The sequence below is a fragment of the Lingula anatina genome, chromosome 3 (genome assembly GCF_051362555.1).
Source record: "Lingula anatina isolate TDL-2025a chromosome 3, LinAna3.0, whole genome shotgun sequence".
Classification (NCBI taxonomy): domain Eukaryota; kingdom Metazoa; phylum Brachiopoda; class Lingulata; order Lingulida; family Lingulidae; genus Lingula; species Lingula anatina.
Window position 1 is genome coordinate 6,689,129 of NC_141769.1, and position 16,071 is coordinate 6,705,199.

General features: G+C 39.6%; 1 protein-coding gene across 2 annotated transcripts; it reads left to right on the top strand.

Annotated features, from left to right (window-relative positions):
• The first annotated feature begins 2,635 nt into the window (after positions 1-2,635).
• LOC106152568 (organic cation transporter protein) lies at positions 2,636-9,897 on the top strand. Of its 2 annotated transcripts, none has more exons than XM_087010081.1 (10): positions 2,636-2,971; positions 5,270-5,483; positions 5,852-5,955; positions 6,209-6,363; positions 6,612-6,780; positions 7,067-7,279; positions 7,641-7,864; positions 8,208-8,392; positions 8,718-8,881; positions 9,060-9,897. In XM_087010081.1, exons 1-10 carry the CDS (start codon positions 2,829-2,831, stop codon positions 9,172-9,174), a joined length of 1,686 nt encoding a protein of 561 aa, XP_086866207.1. In that variant the 5' UTR covers positions 2,636-2,828; the 3' UTR covers positions 9,175-9,897. The 2 variants fall into 2 exon arrangements, with proteins under 2 accessions (XP_086866207.1, XP_086866206.1); XM_087010080.1 differs by having other exon boundaries at positions 2,638-2,971; positions 9,057-9,897.
• Positions 9,898-16,071: the final 6,174 nt, after the last annotated feature.

A 16,071-nucleotide genomic window follows, 5' to 3' on the forward strand; every position in this document is an offset into this window, starting at 1 on the left:
TGACTCTCGTTCAACTCCCTCTAATGACAAGAATAATTAGTCCCATCATCTTGACAATCCAATTAAACAATTTGACTTTGACGTATTGATCTCAGACTCCGCCATTACTCTGTCTCAGTCATCTTGTAGTCGCTGTTAAATAAATCGCATGATGTCAAACCCTGTTATATGCATTTTTCTTTATATATCTCATTGAAAACGATGTCTCTATGGTCTCTTTATTTAATTGTCAAGATCCGTCGATACTGCTGAGCCCCCAGGACGATTCCTGTAACCAAGAAAAACAGGCAGAATCCCTCCATGTCAATAAGCATTTTATCTTGCAGCACGTGTTTTATCAGCGCGTCTATATCACGCTGGTGACAATATCAAGTGGTATCTCATTCCACTTACAAGAGGTGGCTTCAGAGGTAACTGCAGGATCCTAATGACAATGCATTTTCTTACAATTCTCTTCAGATGAAGATTTTTTTGCAGTAGCTACCATCTTTGAGCCCTGATAGAGTATCAACCCTCTAATAACGTGGACTAACTCTTTCAAGCTCTCCGGGATGAATGGGGTAAAAACACCTGATATATATATATATATATATATATATATATATATATATATATATACACGCTATTCAGCAAGTGACACTTAAGTAACACATCCTGAAGCTGAATTGTTTATATATTTGGTGACATTTGCTGTCATACCAATTTCATGGACATATTTTTCTCTATAGAATCAATGAAGAACAACAGGTTTGCGGGTGTTCTTGCTCTAAATTTGAGCAAATGATTGAAAAATGGATATCTACACCATTATTTTATTTTTCTGTACCATAAATCATGTAAGAGATATTATCTGGAATAAAAAGTATCATTTAACACTCCTTGGAGCTGTCATGTGGTAACAAAAACACCTGAAATTAGAGGTGTGGCATCGATTTTTAATCAAAAGTGCAATGTGCTAAGATCTGCTGTGCAGGTGTTGATACTGATACATGTCAAATTGTTTTAGGTTAAATGTAACCTCTTTCAGTTTTGTGATTTATTTGATATTTAATATCTGATCATATTTATGCCCTTCATTAACAATACATGTTACGCACATCTTTTCGACAGGCAAAAAGTAGTGCTTAAGTAGTCAGGAATCAGGCGTGTATATATTGTTCTCAAGTCTTAACTTTGGCCTCTCTCTCTCTCTCTCTCTCTCTCTCTCTCTCTCATGTGTACCTGTTCAATACAATATAGTGGTGAATATGCCAATTGCCTCCTCATGTAAAATCATATCGGACGTAAGGTTTATTGTTTAAGAGCGAAATTCTGCTTTTTAAAATAGAGAGTTACAGGTTGGGGGATACCGCAGGGGCGGATCCAGGGTTATTTGAAGGAGGGTTTGGAACTACAGGCCTCGGGATCGAAGCCAACCGTCGCCCCCTTGGTGTGGCGTTCAGGGCCTGCTCAAGGGCCCCGAAAATTTTGTGGGGTTTTGGAGAGCAAACAGTGCCCTTTGGTACGGTTTAGAACTATGATTTAGCTAGTCAAAATTCTAATTTCAAGAGGGGTATATTGCTGTGATAAATTTTTCGGAAACCGAAAGGGGGGCCAGGACCCCCCCCTGACCCACCCACCCCTCTCTAAATCCGCCACTGCACTGTAAAAATTGCCCAAGATTAGTAGTTCGGGGTGGGATAAAAATCATTTGTGTCTCCCTGTAAAACTGTGTAAAACACTGTCAGCAAGCCCTCCCTCACATTGATGTTGTCATTGATTTGTATTGCTATATCACCGTACTATGGCTTGGGCACTTCGGACCAGTGTAAACGCAGGGACTTCCAACTTTGAATACCGAACGTTTCCCTACTTAACCTCGCAATAGAACATAAGCCAATGAAAATCTCCATAAGCGTATATTTTTGACCTTGACATAGCAATCGACATGTTAAGCAGAAAGGGGTTCGGGCAGGCCAGTGACTTGCCATGGATACCTTTGTCCGCACAAGCAGGTACGAGTACACGCCTGAGTACAGATGCTTCGGTTGCGACGACGCCCTTCATTGTAACAGTTGAGCGAAACGACGTACAGCTAAAGAAATAGACGCTATAATTACATTTTTGGAATAGAGGATGTGTGGTCGCTCTATCTTCACGCACGAACGTTAATTACCCATTAGCTTCTCGAGGGCGCGTGTCAGGCAATTAAGCTGATTACACTGACTGCACTTTAATCCGTCAGAGATAGATCGATCCTGCTGATAGGATGACTTTATTGTGCACACTCACTTAGAAACAACACGATTTTATGGAAACTGTTTTTTTTTCTTTATGAACGGAATGTAGACGGTGAGTTCCGGCAATTTGATGTGATTACATCAAAAATTGAAAAATGAAGAATTTTTCAAAAACTGTCAGTGGGCTTTACCAGGTTTATTCTAAAACTTTGATTTTTTACATGTAGAAAATAAACTTGATCCTTATGAAAATCAATAGGCTTCAACCTAGACCACTTACCAATCTACAAAATATTGCCCCTGTCGTTAAACAAAAATCTGACTTCAAAAAAACACCAAACGATGTTTTGCACGTCGTAAGATAACTGTGCTGTAACAGAGAGTCAGTCTTTGTGTTTTTAAACTGGTGTAATGTGATTTTCCCTGGCTGTGGGGGTTGACAGGGTATAGTTCGGCATGCTATCGTGTATATCTGTCTTGTGGGCAGTGCATTATTTATTACATACTTCTAGTACCTACCTGGTACATATAACGCACAACATTAAACCAATGGTCCGTATCATCGCTCTGGTATAAGGAGAAGAAACTAACAGTCGAGGAAAACAAAAAATGAAGTTCGACGAGATACTGGAGCACATTGGAGAATTTGGCAGAAGTCAGGCTTGGATTTTGTGCCTGCTTTGTATCCCACAAATAAGTTGTGCCTGGCAGATCGTAGTGGTGGTGTTTCTGCAGGAGACCCCAGACCACAGGTGAGATAATTAAATGAAATTAGTGTATAAATACACTCGTGCTGAAGCACACTGGCTCTGGCAGCTACATGGTGCACAGACACTTAAGTCTCGGTAAATTTTGGAACCGCGTGACAGCCAGGTTGCTACGACGCTAAGGTGTGTGATGGTCTTAAAAGGCGTGTTTTCTGAAACATTAAGAGAGAGAGAGAGAGAGAGGGAGAGAGAGAGAGAGGTGTACGTTAGTTTAGGCTATTGGGACACAGAACAGAAAACTATGCATTCCTCGGCAATGCTTACATGTCGCCTTTTCACACATGTACTGCATAAACACCAAACAAGGCTCGCGTTGTTTGTCTTTGCATACATGTCAATCGTTATTACCAAGTCATAAAAATACGTATTTGTCTGAAAATAAAGAATAAGGTCTTTAGTGCTGGCCTCTATGGCACATATTTAAACAGACGAACACGATGTTATATCAAAAAGGGCCATCTACATGCACTGTTAAACATACACATGCCCAATTTTTTAAATAATCCTAAAGATATCTTTTGATTTGGTCCAATCAGAGGTTTCTAATTTCTTAGCAGTCCCGAGGTGGTTAAACCATCAACAGCAGTAACCGGACAAAAAGAACCTTCATCGCGGCCAAAGACCAACAGAATTTTAATTGAAACCCCAAAATAATGTGCTTAAAGTTAAATTCAGGTTTATGACACATTTCCGTGAAGTGCATGTACAAGTTCTTGCTAGTATATTAACAGTACAATTACAGCATATAACATAATAAATGCATAATTTTTGCCGCTGACTATGATTATTAAAAAAAAGATAAAAAAATTTATAATAAATGAATAAATAAATGAGTAAAACGGACTTGTCCTCTGGGGAGAGAGAGTTATTTAATTTTGTGCAAAACAGGTTAACAAGGTGATTAATTATTCTGATACCGCAGACTTGTATAAGCCGTATAAGCTTGAACAGGTGGTGTACTAGAATAAGACTATTTATTTACCCTGCCACCACATCTGTAGACATCAGGAATCCATCACCGCCTGTAATGCGTTCTTTTCAGCATATATATCATAAAAATGGCCAGTTATATGTAGATGTGTAATTCAGCAAAATATAAGTCTAGCCGTGTAGGTACGAAGGCTACCGATATACACTCGTCACGTTAAGCTTTTGAGAACTGTATTGAGAACATCTATTGTAATTGCACGTGTAATTTATAACGATGGGGGGAGTATAACAAGATACAGTAGTATTTTACTTCAATCTTTTAATTAAAAATGGCCAGAGTCAAATACATTTGCTCTTTAGCTACATAGAATTATAGATCTAGCAGATCAGGAGTATCGGTCGCTCTTTATCTCATGCGACATTTTTAAATGCTTAAATCTTCTCTACTGCATCGTTAAAGAAAGCAGCTCAGATGCTAAATGTAAACTCTGACCACAGAGTGCGCTAGTACATTATTGTATCGCCTATACTATTATGTTAGGATGCCCCTGAAATTAGAGTGTACGTAGATACAATGAAATGTTTTCAGCGGTGATGGTCAGTTATGACTTTTGTTGAAATTAGCATAGGCCTATACACTCTTGGTCAAATACATGTAGGTTGTATCACCTTCATTCCTGTGTGCTTTTAATACAATTGAAGACATGACAGTCGTTATCCATTCTGAATTGTTTTTTTTTTAATTCATAATATCATTTTTAACGTGGCTTGGGGTTAAGAAAGTCCAAAATACCGGTGAAGATATCCATTAAACGGATTAAATCTCGGCTCTGAGGTTTAATTGCAAGGCCCCCGCAGCGACGGCGAGGGTGGAGGCGGGAAGGCCATGAGTGTATTAGTCGGCCATATTTAGTCCGAGGATTAACTTGTCCTGAATGCCCTCTATAAGGGCGTGACACTATGTACGGTGTATTTTAATTATCTCCTATAAATATATACAGGCGACACGGTATTCCTCCAACAACGGTTACATGTCTGTTTTTATAGGATATTATCCGATCCTTCCTGAATAGCTTGACAGAGTGTTTTTTAGTTACCTGTGGTTGATTCTTCTCTGCATCGTGCAGGTACTAGTACTCATTAGGATTAATATTCGAGCTCAAAACGGTCGTTTCTTCCTCAGAATATTCCGTTTTTGCAACAAATCAATCCACAGAAGAGAACCGACATGTGATCATTTTTAAACAAAATCACATAGGTGTAAAGGCGGGACAACTGTTTTGATCAAGAGTATAGACGAATAAAAAGTGCAATTTCAATCAAATTATATACCACAGACATATTCTCTTTTAGATGCAGTCTTCCAGCTTTGGTGAATGATACTTTCTTATTTCAAAATTCTTGGCACGAGGCTCTGGTGAACCTAACTATCCCAGTCAATGACAAAGATGGCGGCTACGACAAATGTAGCTACTACCGGCAAACCGACTACGGAAATAAAACTGAAGCTGAATGCGATACCTGGGTGTATGACACTTCAGTTTTCTCGAAGACTTTCCCAATGGACGTGAGTATGTGCTCAGAATACACCAAATTGTTCTGTAATTCACGTGCCCTATCCATATTTCCCTCCCAATTGAATTTTCCTTGAAAAAAAAGCTACCCACGCTACCCACGAATCATTTTTTTTTTTTTTTGGAGTATAACATTTTAAGAGTTTAATACATTAGGAAAAATGTACATGTACAACATTTAGACAAAAATATGACACCCGAGGAAGATTATTTAAGACTGATCTGCGGTTTTGTCCAACTATACATGTAGGTAGTTCGTTACTCAATCTCTGCTGTGCCAATTTTATTATTCTGTCTCTCCCAGCTCTTTGTCCATCTTTACCCCTCTTCTTTACTCGTGTTCCAATGGTTACCTTTATAGTTTCAGTTAGTTTGCAAAGACTCATCCAAGGTCCGAAGTATCCAAGTCATCTTTTTGAGTGCCGTACTCGTAGGATCCATCATTGGAGGAATTCTAGCTGACTAGTAAGCTGATCTATCACTCTTATCTATTTAATTTTGAGTTCCCACCTTAGTGCAATGACATGTTCCAGTACTTAATGTTTGACATTTAAATAATTGACTAATTATATAAAATCGATGGGGCAAATCGTTGCATTAAGAATCACCACACCATATTCAAAACATAAAATGTGTGAGGCGACAAAAATTGTTTACATATACTGAATATTGTTATTACCTTCATACTCTGATGCATTATAATCTTCATTCATTTCAGCTGTGGTCGTAAGCCTGTATTTATTGTAGCCTGTCTTCTCCATGGAAGTGCCGGAGTGGCTGCTGCTTTCTCTCCCAATTACACTGCCTTTGCAATCTTTAGGTTTTTGGTTGGATTGGCCAGTCCGAACATATTCGCGTCGGCCATGGTGCTCGGTAAATAAAATAAATAATATGTTTTTTATCTTTTAAATGAAGAGTATTTTGTCTTATATTAATCGATGCTTTAACTGTGATCATCCTTCGTAAAAAGGACACTGTGTATATTGTATATTGTTTTAACATTTCCAATACCATTTTAAAGAGTATCAATTAATGAAGTTAAAATTCCAATCCTAGAGCTAGCTCTTCGGCCTGGAGGTCTTTGAAAATTAATAAATTGATAAATTTAGTTATTTTTTCAGCCTTGGAACTTGTGGGTCCCAGCAGACGTATGGTGGCAGGTTTAGCTCCGGAATTTGCTTGGTGTACAGGCTTGGTTCTTCTGACACCTCTTGCATATCTCATAAGGGACTGGCGATATCTTCAGCTCGCTGTATCTGTCCCTTCTTTCCTGTATATTTCTTTATGGTGGTGAGTATGATCTCGTAAAATAATCATCTTAATTTGACCAGTTACAGGAAGGACAAAACGCGCCCGGAAGTCATTGGAAAACTTAAGGTAAAATTATATGAAGTATATTACCCGGTATATAGGATTACTTCAATAGAAGCCATATTTGCCTTGTGCACTTCTTACCAATTTACTTGCAATTGTACTCTCTGGTGTTGTGAACACTAAATACTGAATCGGAATATATTGCTTTAGTTAGTCGTCTTGTTTTACGACCTTAAGGCCTTTTCAGATTCATTTCGTCTAGGCTCATACCAGAATCCCCTCGTTGGTTACTTACAAGGGGTCACACAGAGAGGGCAGAGAAAATCCTACGCTGGGCCGCCAAGGTCAACAAGAAAACCCTTCCTGCCAATATCTTTGACGAGAAAACACTCGAGAAAACGGAATATGTGAGCCCGCTGGAGATGCGCAAGACTCCAAGGCTCCTTCTACGAACCTTGATTGGGATGTTTGTCTTGTAGGTTTAGCATAGAGAAAACATGAAACATGAAAGGTGCATGCATTGTAACATACATTTACCTCCGTGATCAGTAACAGGGTTGGCAGCGTTTTAATCCCCCACATGCATTACTTAAGTAATGTGATTGTTTGTGCCGTGGGCTTCATTCTCTAAATAAATAACAGTCATGAACAATCGGAGTTTAAGGCAAAATGGATAGAAGAAATCGGGAATCTATGTAGGCCCCTATTCGTTATCTTCTTTTTGAAAATGCCTAGGGGCTTCAATTCGGACACTCTCTCTCCCTGTCGGCTGCTGGTGTGATTTATTAATTTATTTATTGAACTATGAGGATGCCATTCTTACATGTATTTTTCAGTTTTGTCATAGCTTTGGTATGGTATGGTCTCGCCCTAAACCCGGGCACTCTTGCCGGTGATCTCTTCGTGAATTATTTCCTTATGGCCATAACTGAATACCCGGCTTACTGCATTTGTTTCGTCATCAATAAATTGGGAAGAAGATGGCCACATGCTATTAGCATGATGGTCGCCGGAGTTGCTATGATCTCCACTATATTTGTCGAGCTCTATGCTCAGAAAGGTAATACCAGTAAATGTTTTTGATATGCGCAGCGTCTACAAGTATACGAAAGCTGTATCAGATATATAATGGAAAAAGAACATCATTTATTAGCATAATATTGAGACCTTTGTTTCTATAAACAAATTGTCAGTAATTGGATAAGTATTCTTGGGCAATCTCATAGAAAAGAATAGTAATTTGAAATATATGTAAACTTGAACGTGCAAATTTTTGATAAATATACAATTTCGTAATAGTTACAGAAAATGCTCTTCCTCTTTCACATTGTTTTGAGGGCAATGAAAACGTTACCTGGTACCAAATTATGATTTACATATTCTCTCCATGCTTCATATATCAGGGATACTGTCAACGGACGTTGCTCAAACCTCTCTCTTTATGCTTGGCAAAACTGGAATCACCACAGCCTTCGCCATTTTCTTTATGTGGAGTGGGGAATTTTCCCCGACGCCCCTGAGAAATTTCGTGGTAGGCATGTGCAACGTGAGTGGTAGGGTGGGCGCCGTGTTTGCACCGCTGATAGTGGTACGTTTTTTTTTTCACTTTTTTTAATTTTCATGGTAATTCATAACACTATGATAATTATGATTTAATTAAAACCACAACAAATAAAGGTTGAAGTAGTACAAAGTAATTTGTAAATGTACAATGCGCTTTAGATCCAGCAAAAAAATTTGAAAATTTTCTGACGATTTTTTGCTATATCTGAAACATAAAAGTATGTCACTACACATGTACTTTGATAATTTTTTTATGGTATTTTGTATATTTTTATTTAAATCTGTATGCAGTATTTTAACCATTAAACCGTTCAACAGAGACGAATAAATTAACAACTCTCTTTTTTCAGGAAGCATTTGAAAAAAACGCCCAACTTGGGAACACAATACCATGGATAATATTTGGCGTGATGGCGTTGCTTGCCGGAATAAGCTCCCTTTTTCTGCCAGAGACTCGTAACAAGCAACTCCCAGAAACATTGATGGATGCTAATGATGTTGGTGTGAAACCAACGTAAGGATTTCAAAGCATTTCTCTTCTCTTTCTCCTTCTTTCTCTCTCTCTCTCTCTCTCTCTCTCGTGACAAAGCTGCCCATGCTAAATGAACAAACTGTATTTTACGTATATCATAACTTATTAAGGATAGTTGCTGTTATGTCATAATGTCAGAATTTTCAAATTTTTTCAGCAGCGGGTCCAGTTTACCAGATCCAGCACACGGCATATCCCTCATGACAGAACAGCCACCAGGAGATCTTAAGGATGAAATCATGCTACAAGATAAGACAAACTCTAAAGCCATCTAGGAAATTAATTTGCGCCGCAACGAAATTTACTGTTCGCTTCAGTGTAAAACGATAGAACGAAACTCGCAGTTGGTTGAACAAAGCGATGACACGCACTCAGGGCTTGGTGTTTCACTTACTGAAATTACCAGTAGATTTGTGTGTAAATTTTTCTTGCTACTCTTTTGTAAGCAAATTTTAATCAACCCTTAAATATTATAGTTGATATTTTAAAGACATGTACAGTAATGGGTTTAGTTTTCATTGAGCCTGTTCAGTCCAATATGGTTTCGGTGTACCGTATCATGTTTTAATCTTCGTTTATCTGTCTTTACACACGCACACGTACAGGGGTATGGGGATTGAACTGTCAGAGCAGTCTGGGCTACCGAGTTGACTGTAGTACATATATATAAATAACTGTTTTGTAGCGTGGTCAGTTCATTATGAAGCGACCAAGGGTACTGGTGTTTGGCGATTATTTTACATGTACATGTAGTTATGAAGGTTCGGGTTACCTTTAGATTTGCAGGTCTATTTTTTTTTTTTTTTTTTTTTTTTTTTTGCAAGATATTTTGATGCAACTAAGAAACGAGCTTATGCAGGTTTTAGTGTCATTCTTTGTGGTGCATATTTTTGTAACATTTTTAAAACAAAGCAGAAAATGTAGTGTAATTTAAATAAGGTACGTAAAAGCTGTTTGCAATTGAATTTATACACAAAACTGTTTTATGCCCATTTCTATCTGAATAATAATAATAATAATAATAATAATAATAATAATAATAATAATAATAACGTTGTTGTTGCAGACTTGGGTAAACTACCTGTCCACCCCAGTAGCGGACTTAATGGTCCTGCCCCCCCCCCCCCCCCTTCGGTTTCTGAAAAAATCACAAATTACTATTTGATCCGAATACAACTAACAAAGCTGCCTTGTCTCCGTGGTAACCCCGCCGTCCTGGACACAGCTAGACATTTATACGCGGGTTCGAATCCTAAGATTTTCAGTGTGACTTTTTTGCTCGAAATGATTTCAAAAATTTGCGTTAGATTACTATAAGAGGAAACTCGTACGTGCGGACGGTGGGCGGTTCACTCACGGCGCAGTCGGTTTCGTGCTTGGTTGCAAAAAATACTTAGCCATCAGAAAAGCATGGTAACAGCAAGTCACGAGTTCAAATCCCAGGTGACGCATGTTCACCATAACAACGACCTGGCCCTGCAATCGAAAACAAATGCAACCTCTCATGTGTCCCAGCAAATTACCTTTTGCATAAAAATGCGTTTTAGTTTAAAATTAATGATCGATTTTGACAACAAATTATTGCTCGTCATTATCATAAAGTCTGCGACGTCAGTTACATTTCTTTTCTCTTTGCTTTGCTTTACCTAATCATACATTTGTTTTTTCATCCTCTCCCCCCCCTCCCCATTTGGTCTTGCTTATCAAAACTATACATATATTCATACAGCACCCGGGCAACTCCCCAGTAGACGTTTGAAATGGCAAAGACTACTCACAACTAAAACCGCCAATTTCTGAACCGCCTTTGGCTCTCATCGTGCTCTAAATATTACGTCACAGGTGAAGTCAAACGTAAACTCAGTGTAACACAAAATGAAATTAAAAGCACTTGAAGTCATATAGCTAGGAACAAGGCAGGCAGGCTAAGCAATAAAAGGGGCCGAAATTGAAATGTTTCAGTAACTTTCCCTGTATACAGTAGAATCACGTCACTTCACCCGTAAACCGCATTCAAAATGAAAATAACAGCATCTGAAGTAATCTAAATAGGAACGTTCCTGGCAGGCTTATAAAAAAGCTACGTCACTTGAATTGATTCAGTAGCTTTCTGCGGCCAGCAGAAAAAATTGGGATCTTCCCGCCGAAATTATTTGCCAAATATATATATTTTCAAAATTGCCTTCATCGCAATTGCTTGAATGGAAAGCGCATCAGCTTATACATATATTTGAAGTTTTTTAACGGTTCCCTCTTCTAGTGGGGTTGCTAAAACTTAAACCGTCCCATTGTGCTCTTCAGCGTCACTGGTGAAGCCAACCTAAAGTTCAGCATACAACAAAGTCATGGTAAAAAAAAGGTAATCTATCTAGGAACGCTCCGTGTCGACTTCTCAAATAAGTGCTCGTGTACATGATGAACTTTAATAACAACGTTGATGATAATTCCCTGTTCGAAGACCCGCGATGTGCAGGATGAAATACATATGTACAGCTCACGGCCTGCTGATTGTTATGGCAGATATATACATGTACAGCCAAACTGGCCCTTCTCTGTGAGAAAGTTGAAAGTTTCACATTTGATCCAAACTCCACCGACGAAGCTTCCTTGGCTCCGTGGTAACTCCGCCGTCCTGGACACAGCTAGACATTTATACGCGGGTTCAAAAGAATCCTGAGAATTTCAGTGTGGCTTTTTTGCAGTGTTTGCTCGAAATAATTTCAAAAATTTGCGTTAGATTACTATAAGAGGAAACTTGTACGTATGGTGGTTGGGCGGTCTGACACAGCGGAGTCGCTAGCGTGTTTGCTTCCAAAAAAAACAGCAAGCCATAAGCAAACCATGAGTAGGCCTACCTAGTAGGTGCAGTTATTTGTCGAATATGTTTTTTCCTCAAATTTTGCATCATCGCAATTGCTAGAATGGAAAGCGCACCAGTCTTTGAACATTTGAACTTTTTTAAAGATTCCCTTTTCATAGGGGCTTGCTTAAACTAAAACCGTCCCGGTGTAAACGGCCTTTGATACCATTGCGTCTTTTTACCGTCATAGTTGAAGCAAACAGTTTCTCAATGACTGAAAGTAAAAGAAAGTCATCTATGTAGGAAGGCTCCGTTCCAGGTTGTCAAACAAGGTATAGTGGACGTGACAAACTTCAACGTTCATGAGAAGACCATGTTCGTGGCCTGGCGTGGCTCCGGAAAGAAATGCATCACCCTGGCTATCGATCGTAACTGGAGATATATATACGTGTATATCCAAACTGGTCCTCTCCGTGAGAAGGTAAAAGGTTTCCATTTGATCTCCCGTCAACTAACCAATCTTGTCTGGCTCCGTGGTAACTTTGCCGACTGGAAAACAGACAGATCCACGTACGCGGGTTCGAATCCCAGGATGCGACGAAATTTTTTGTATTCCAGAAATAATTTGCAAAAATTGAGTTCGATTACTATAAAAGGAAACTCGTAAGTAAGGATGGTGGGCGGGTCTGTCACGGCGCAGTCGGTAGCGTGCACGGCTGCAAAAAAACAAATGCAAAAACGTCGAGTCACGGGTTCGAATCCCAGAAGACGCACGTCAGTTCACCACAACAACGTCATCGAACTGGCGCTGGGAGCGGGAAGCCACAGGAACGAATGCGCAGCCTCTTGTGGGTCCTCGCAAATTATCTTTTGCACCATTAATAAAAAAAGTTGTTGTCACAGTGGTGCATCTATGAAGATCTTACATCTTTTTTTAGTAGATTTATTACTTAAAGATAAATACGGTGATTTGATATGAACCTTTCGCATAAAAAAACGGCATAGTTTACAATAAGTGATCGACTTGACATAGACTTTTTGCTGGTCATTCTCATCAAGACTGCATCGTCAATAACACTTCCTTTCTCTTCACTTAAAAGACCTCAAAATGGTGTTGACGAGGGTAAGCTCATTGAACTCTATCTTTTTCCAGGTACGTCACATGTCAAACTTGAATCGAGTCAATTGCTGACCCGATACGGCGCCATGCATGTAAGACTGCCATTTCATCGAAAAGTCCTTTTTTTCTCGGTGGGATAATCTGCAAGAAAAGTTCTCAATTTTTTTTTTTCGAAAGTAGCGTTGCCGCTATTGGTTTGCCCATTCATACATTTTTTTCTCATGTCCTTTGCCTATCAAGACTATTCGTATGGTCACACAGTCCCCGGGGCAATTCCACAGTCTGCATTTCAAATGGCAAAGACTACTCCAAACTAAAATCGTCAAGGTGTAAACCGCTTTGGATCTCAACGTGCTCTGTAACGCCACAGGCGAAGTCGAACGTAACCTCAGTGTAACACAAAATGAAAATAAAATCACTTGAAATCATATAGCTAGGAACCTGACAGGCAGGCTTATCAATAAAAGCGACCGAAATTGATATGATTCAGTAACTTTCCCTGTATACAGTAGAATGACGTCACATCACTCGTAAACCGCATTCAACAGAAAAAGATGGTACCTTGTGGGTGGAGTTATATGCCAAATATGTTTTCTTTTCTCAAATTTTGTATCCTCCCAATTGCTAGAATGGAAAGCGCACCAGACTTACACATTTGAATTTTTTTAACGATTCCCTTTTCATAGGGGCTTGCTTAAACTAAAACCGTCCCGGTGTGAACGGCCTTTGATACCATTTCGTCTTTTTACCGTCATAGTTGAAGCAAACACTTTCTCAATGACTGAAAGTAAAAGAAAGTCATATATGTAGGAAGGTTCCGTTCCAGGTTGTCAAACAAGGTCTAGTGGACGTGACAAACTTCAACGTTCATGAGAAGACCATGTTCGTGGCCTGGCGTGGCTCGGGAAAGAAACGCAGCACCCTGGCTATCGATGGTAACTGGAGATATATATACGTGTATATCCAAACTGGCCCTCTCCGTGAGAAGGTAAAAAGTTTCCATTTGATCTTCCGTCATCTAACCAAGTTTGTCTGGCTCCGTGGTAACTTTGCCGACTGGAAGACAGGCAGACCCACGTACGCGGGTTCGAATCCGAGGATGCGACGAAATATTTTTATTCCAGAAATAATTTGCAAAAAATTGAGTTCGATTACTATAAAAGGAAACTCGTAAGTACGGAGGGTGGGCGGGTCTGTCACGGCGCAGTCGGTAGCGTGCACGGCTGCAAAAAAACAAATGCAAAAACGTCGAGTCACGGGTTCGAATCCCAGAAGACGCACGTCAGTTCACCACAACAACGTCATCGAACTGGCGCTGGGAGCGGGAAGCCACAGGAACGAATGCGGCCTCTCGTGGGTCCTCGCAAATTACCTTTTGCACCATTAATAAAAAAAGTTGTTGTCACAGTGGTGCATCTATGAAGATCTTACATCTTTTTTAGTAGATTTATTACTTAAAGATAAATACGGTGATTTGATATGAACCTTTTGCATAAAAAAACGGCATAGTTTACAATAAGTGATCGACTTGACATAGACTTTTTGCTGGTCATTCTCATCAAGACTGCATCGTCAATAACACTTCCTTTCTCATCACTTAAAAGACCTCAAAATGGTGTTGACGAGGGTAAGCTCATTGAACTCTATCTTTTTCCAGGTACGTCACATGTCAAACTTGAATCGAGTCAATTGCTGACCCGATACGGCGCCATGCATGTAAGACTGCCATTTCATCGAAAAGTCCTTTTTTTCTCGGTGGGATAATCTGCAAGAAAAGTTCTCAATTTTTTTTTTTTTCGAAAGTAGCGTTGCCGCTATTGGTTTGCCCATTCATACATTTTTTTCTCATGTCCTTTGCCTATCAAGACTATTCGTATGGTCACACAGTCCCCGGGGCAATTCCACAGTCTGCATTTCAAATGGCAAAGACTACTCCAAACTAAAATCGTCAAGGTGTAAACCGCTTTGGATCTCAACGTGCTCTATAACACCACAGGCGAAGTCGAACGTAACCTCAGTGTAACACAAAATGAAAATAAAATCACTTGAAATCATATAGCTAGGAACCTGACAGGCAGGCTTATCAATAAAAGCGACCGAAATTGATATGATTCAGTAACTTTCCCTGTATACAGTAGAATGACGTCACATCACTCGTAAACCGCATTCAACAGAAAAAGATGGTATCTTGTGGGTGGAGTTATATGCCAAATATGTTTTCTTTTCTCAAATTTTGTATCCTCCCAATTGCTAGAATGGAAAGCGCACCAGACTTACACATTTGAATTTTTTTAACGATTCCCTTTTCATAGGGGCTTGCTTAAACTAAAACCGTCCCGGTGTGAACGGCCTTTGATACCATTTCGTCTTTTTACCGTCATAGTTGAAGCAAACACTTTCTCAATGACTGAAAGTAAAAGAAAGTCATATATGTAGGAAGGCTCCGTTCCAGGTTGTCAAACAAGGTCTAGTGGACGTGACAAACTTCAACGTTCATGAGAAGACCATGTTCGTGGCCTGGCGTGGCTCGGGAAAGAAACGCAGCACCCTGGCTATCGATGGTAACTGGAGATATATATACGTGTATATCCAAACTGGCCCTCTCCGTGAGAAGGTAAAAAGTTTCCATTTGATCTTCTGTCATCTAACCAAGTTTGTCTGGCTCCGTGGTAACTTTGCCGACTGGAAGACAGGCAGACCCACGTACGCGGGTTCGAATCCGAGGATGCGACGAAATATTTTTATTCCAGAAATAATTTGCAAAAAATTGAGTTCGATTACTATAAAAGGAAACTCGTAAGTACGGAGGGTGGGCGGGTCTGTCACGGCGCAGTCGGTAGCGTGCACGGCTGCAAAAAAACAAATGCAAAAACGTCGAGTCACGGGTTCGAATCCCAGAAGACGCACGTCAGTTCACCACAACAACGTCATCGAACTGGCGCTGGGAGCGGGAAGCCACAGGAACGAATGCGGCCTCTCGTGGGTCCTCGCAAATTACCTTTTGCACCATTAATAAAAAAAGTTGTTGTCACAGTGGTGCATCTATGAAGATCTTACATCTTTTTTAGTAGATTTATTACTTAAAGATAAATACGGTGATTTGATATGAACCTTTTGCATAAAAAACGGCATAGTTTACAATAAGTGATCGACTTGACATAGACTTTTTGCTGGTCATTCTCATCAAGACTGCATCGTCAATAACACTTCCTTTCTCTTCACTTAAAAGACCTCAAAATGGTGTTGACGAGG

What these genes read in the sequence shown, in the direction of transcription:
- LOC106152568 (XM_087010080.1), top strand. Translation starts at nt 2,829, where the DNA reads ATGAAGTTCGACGAGATACTGGAGCACATTGGAGAATTTGGCAGAAGT. An exon ending in CAGGAGACCCCAGACCACAG is followed by an intron (nt 2,972 to 5,269) that starts GTGAGATAATTA and finishes ATTCTCTTTTAG; the next exon opens with ATGCAGTCTTCCAGCTTTGG. An exon ending in TGTTTGCACCGCTGATAGTG is followed by an intron (nt 8,393 to 8,717) that starts GTACGTTTTTTT and finishes CTCTTTTTTCAG; the next exon opens with GAAGCATTTGAAAAAAACGC.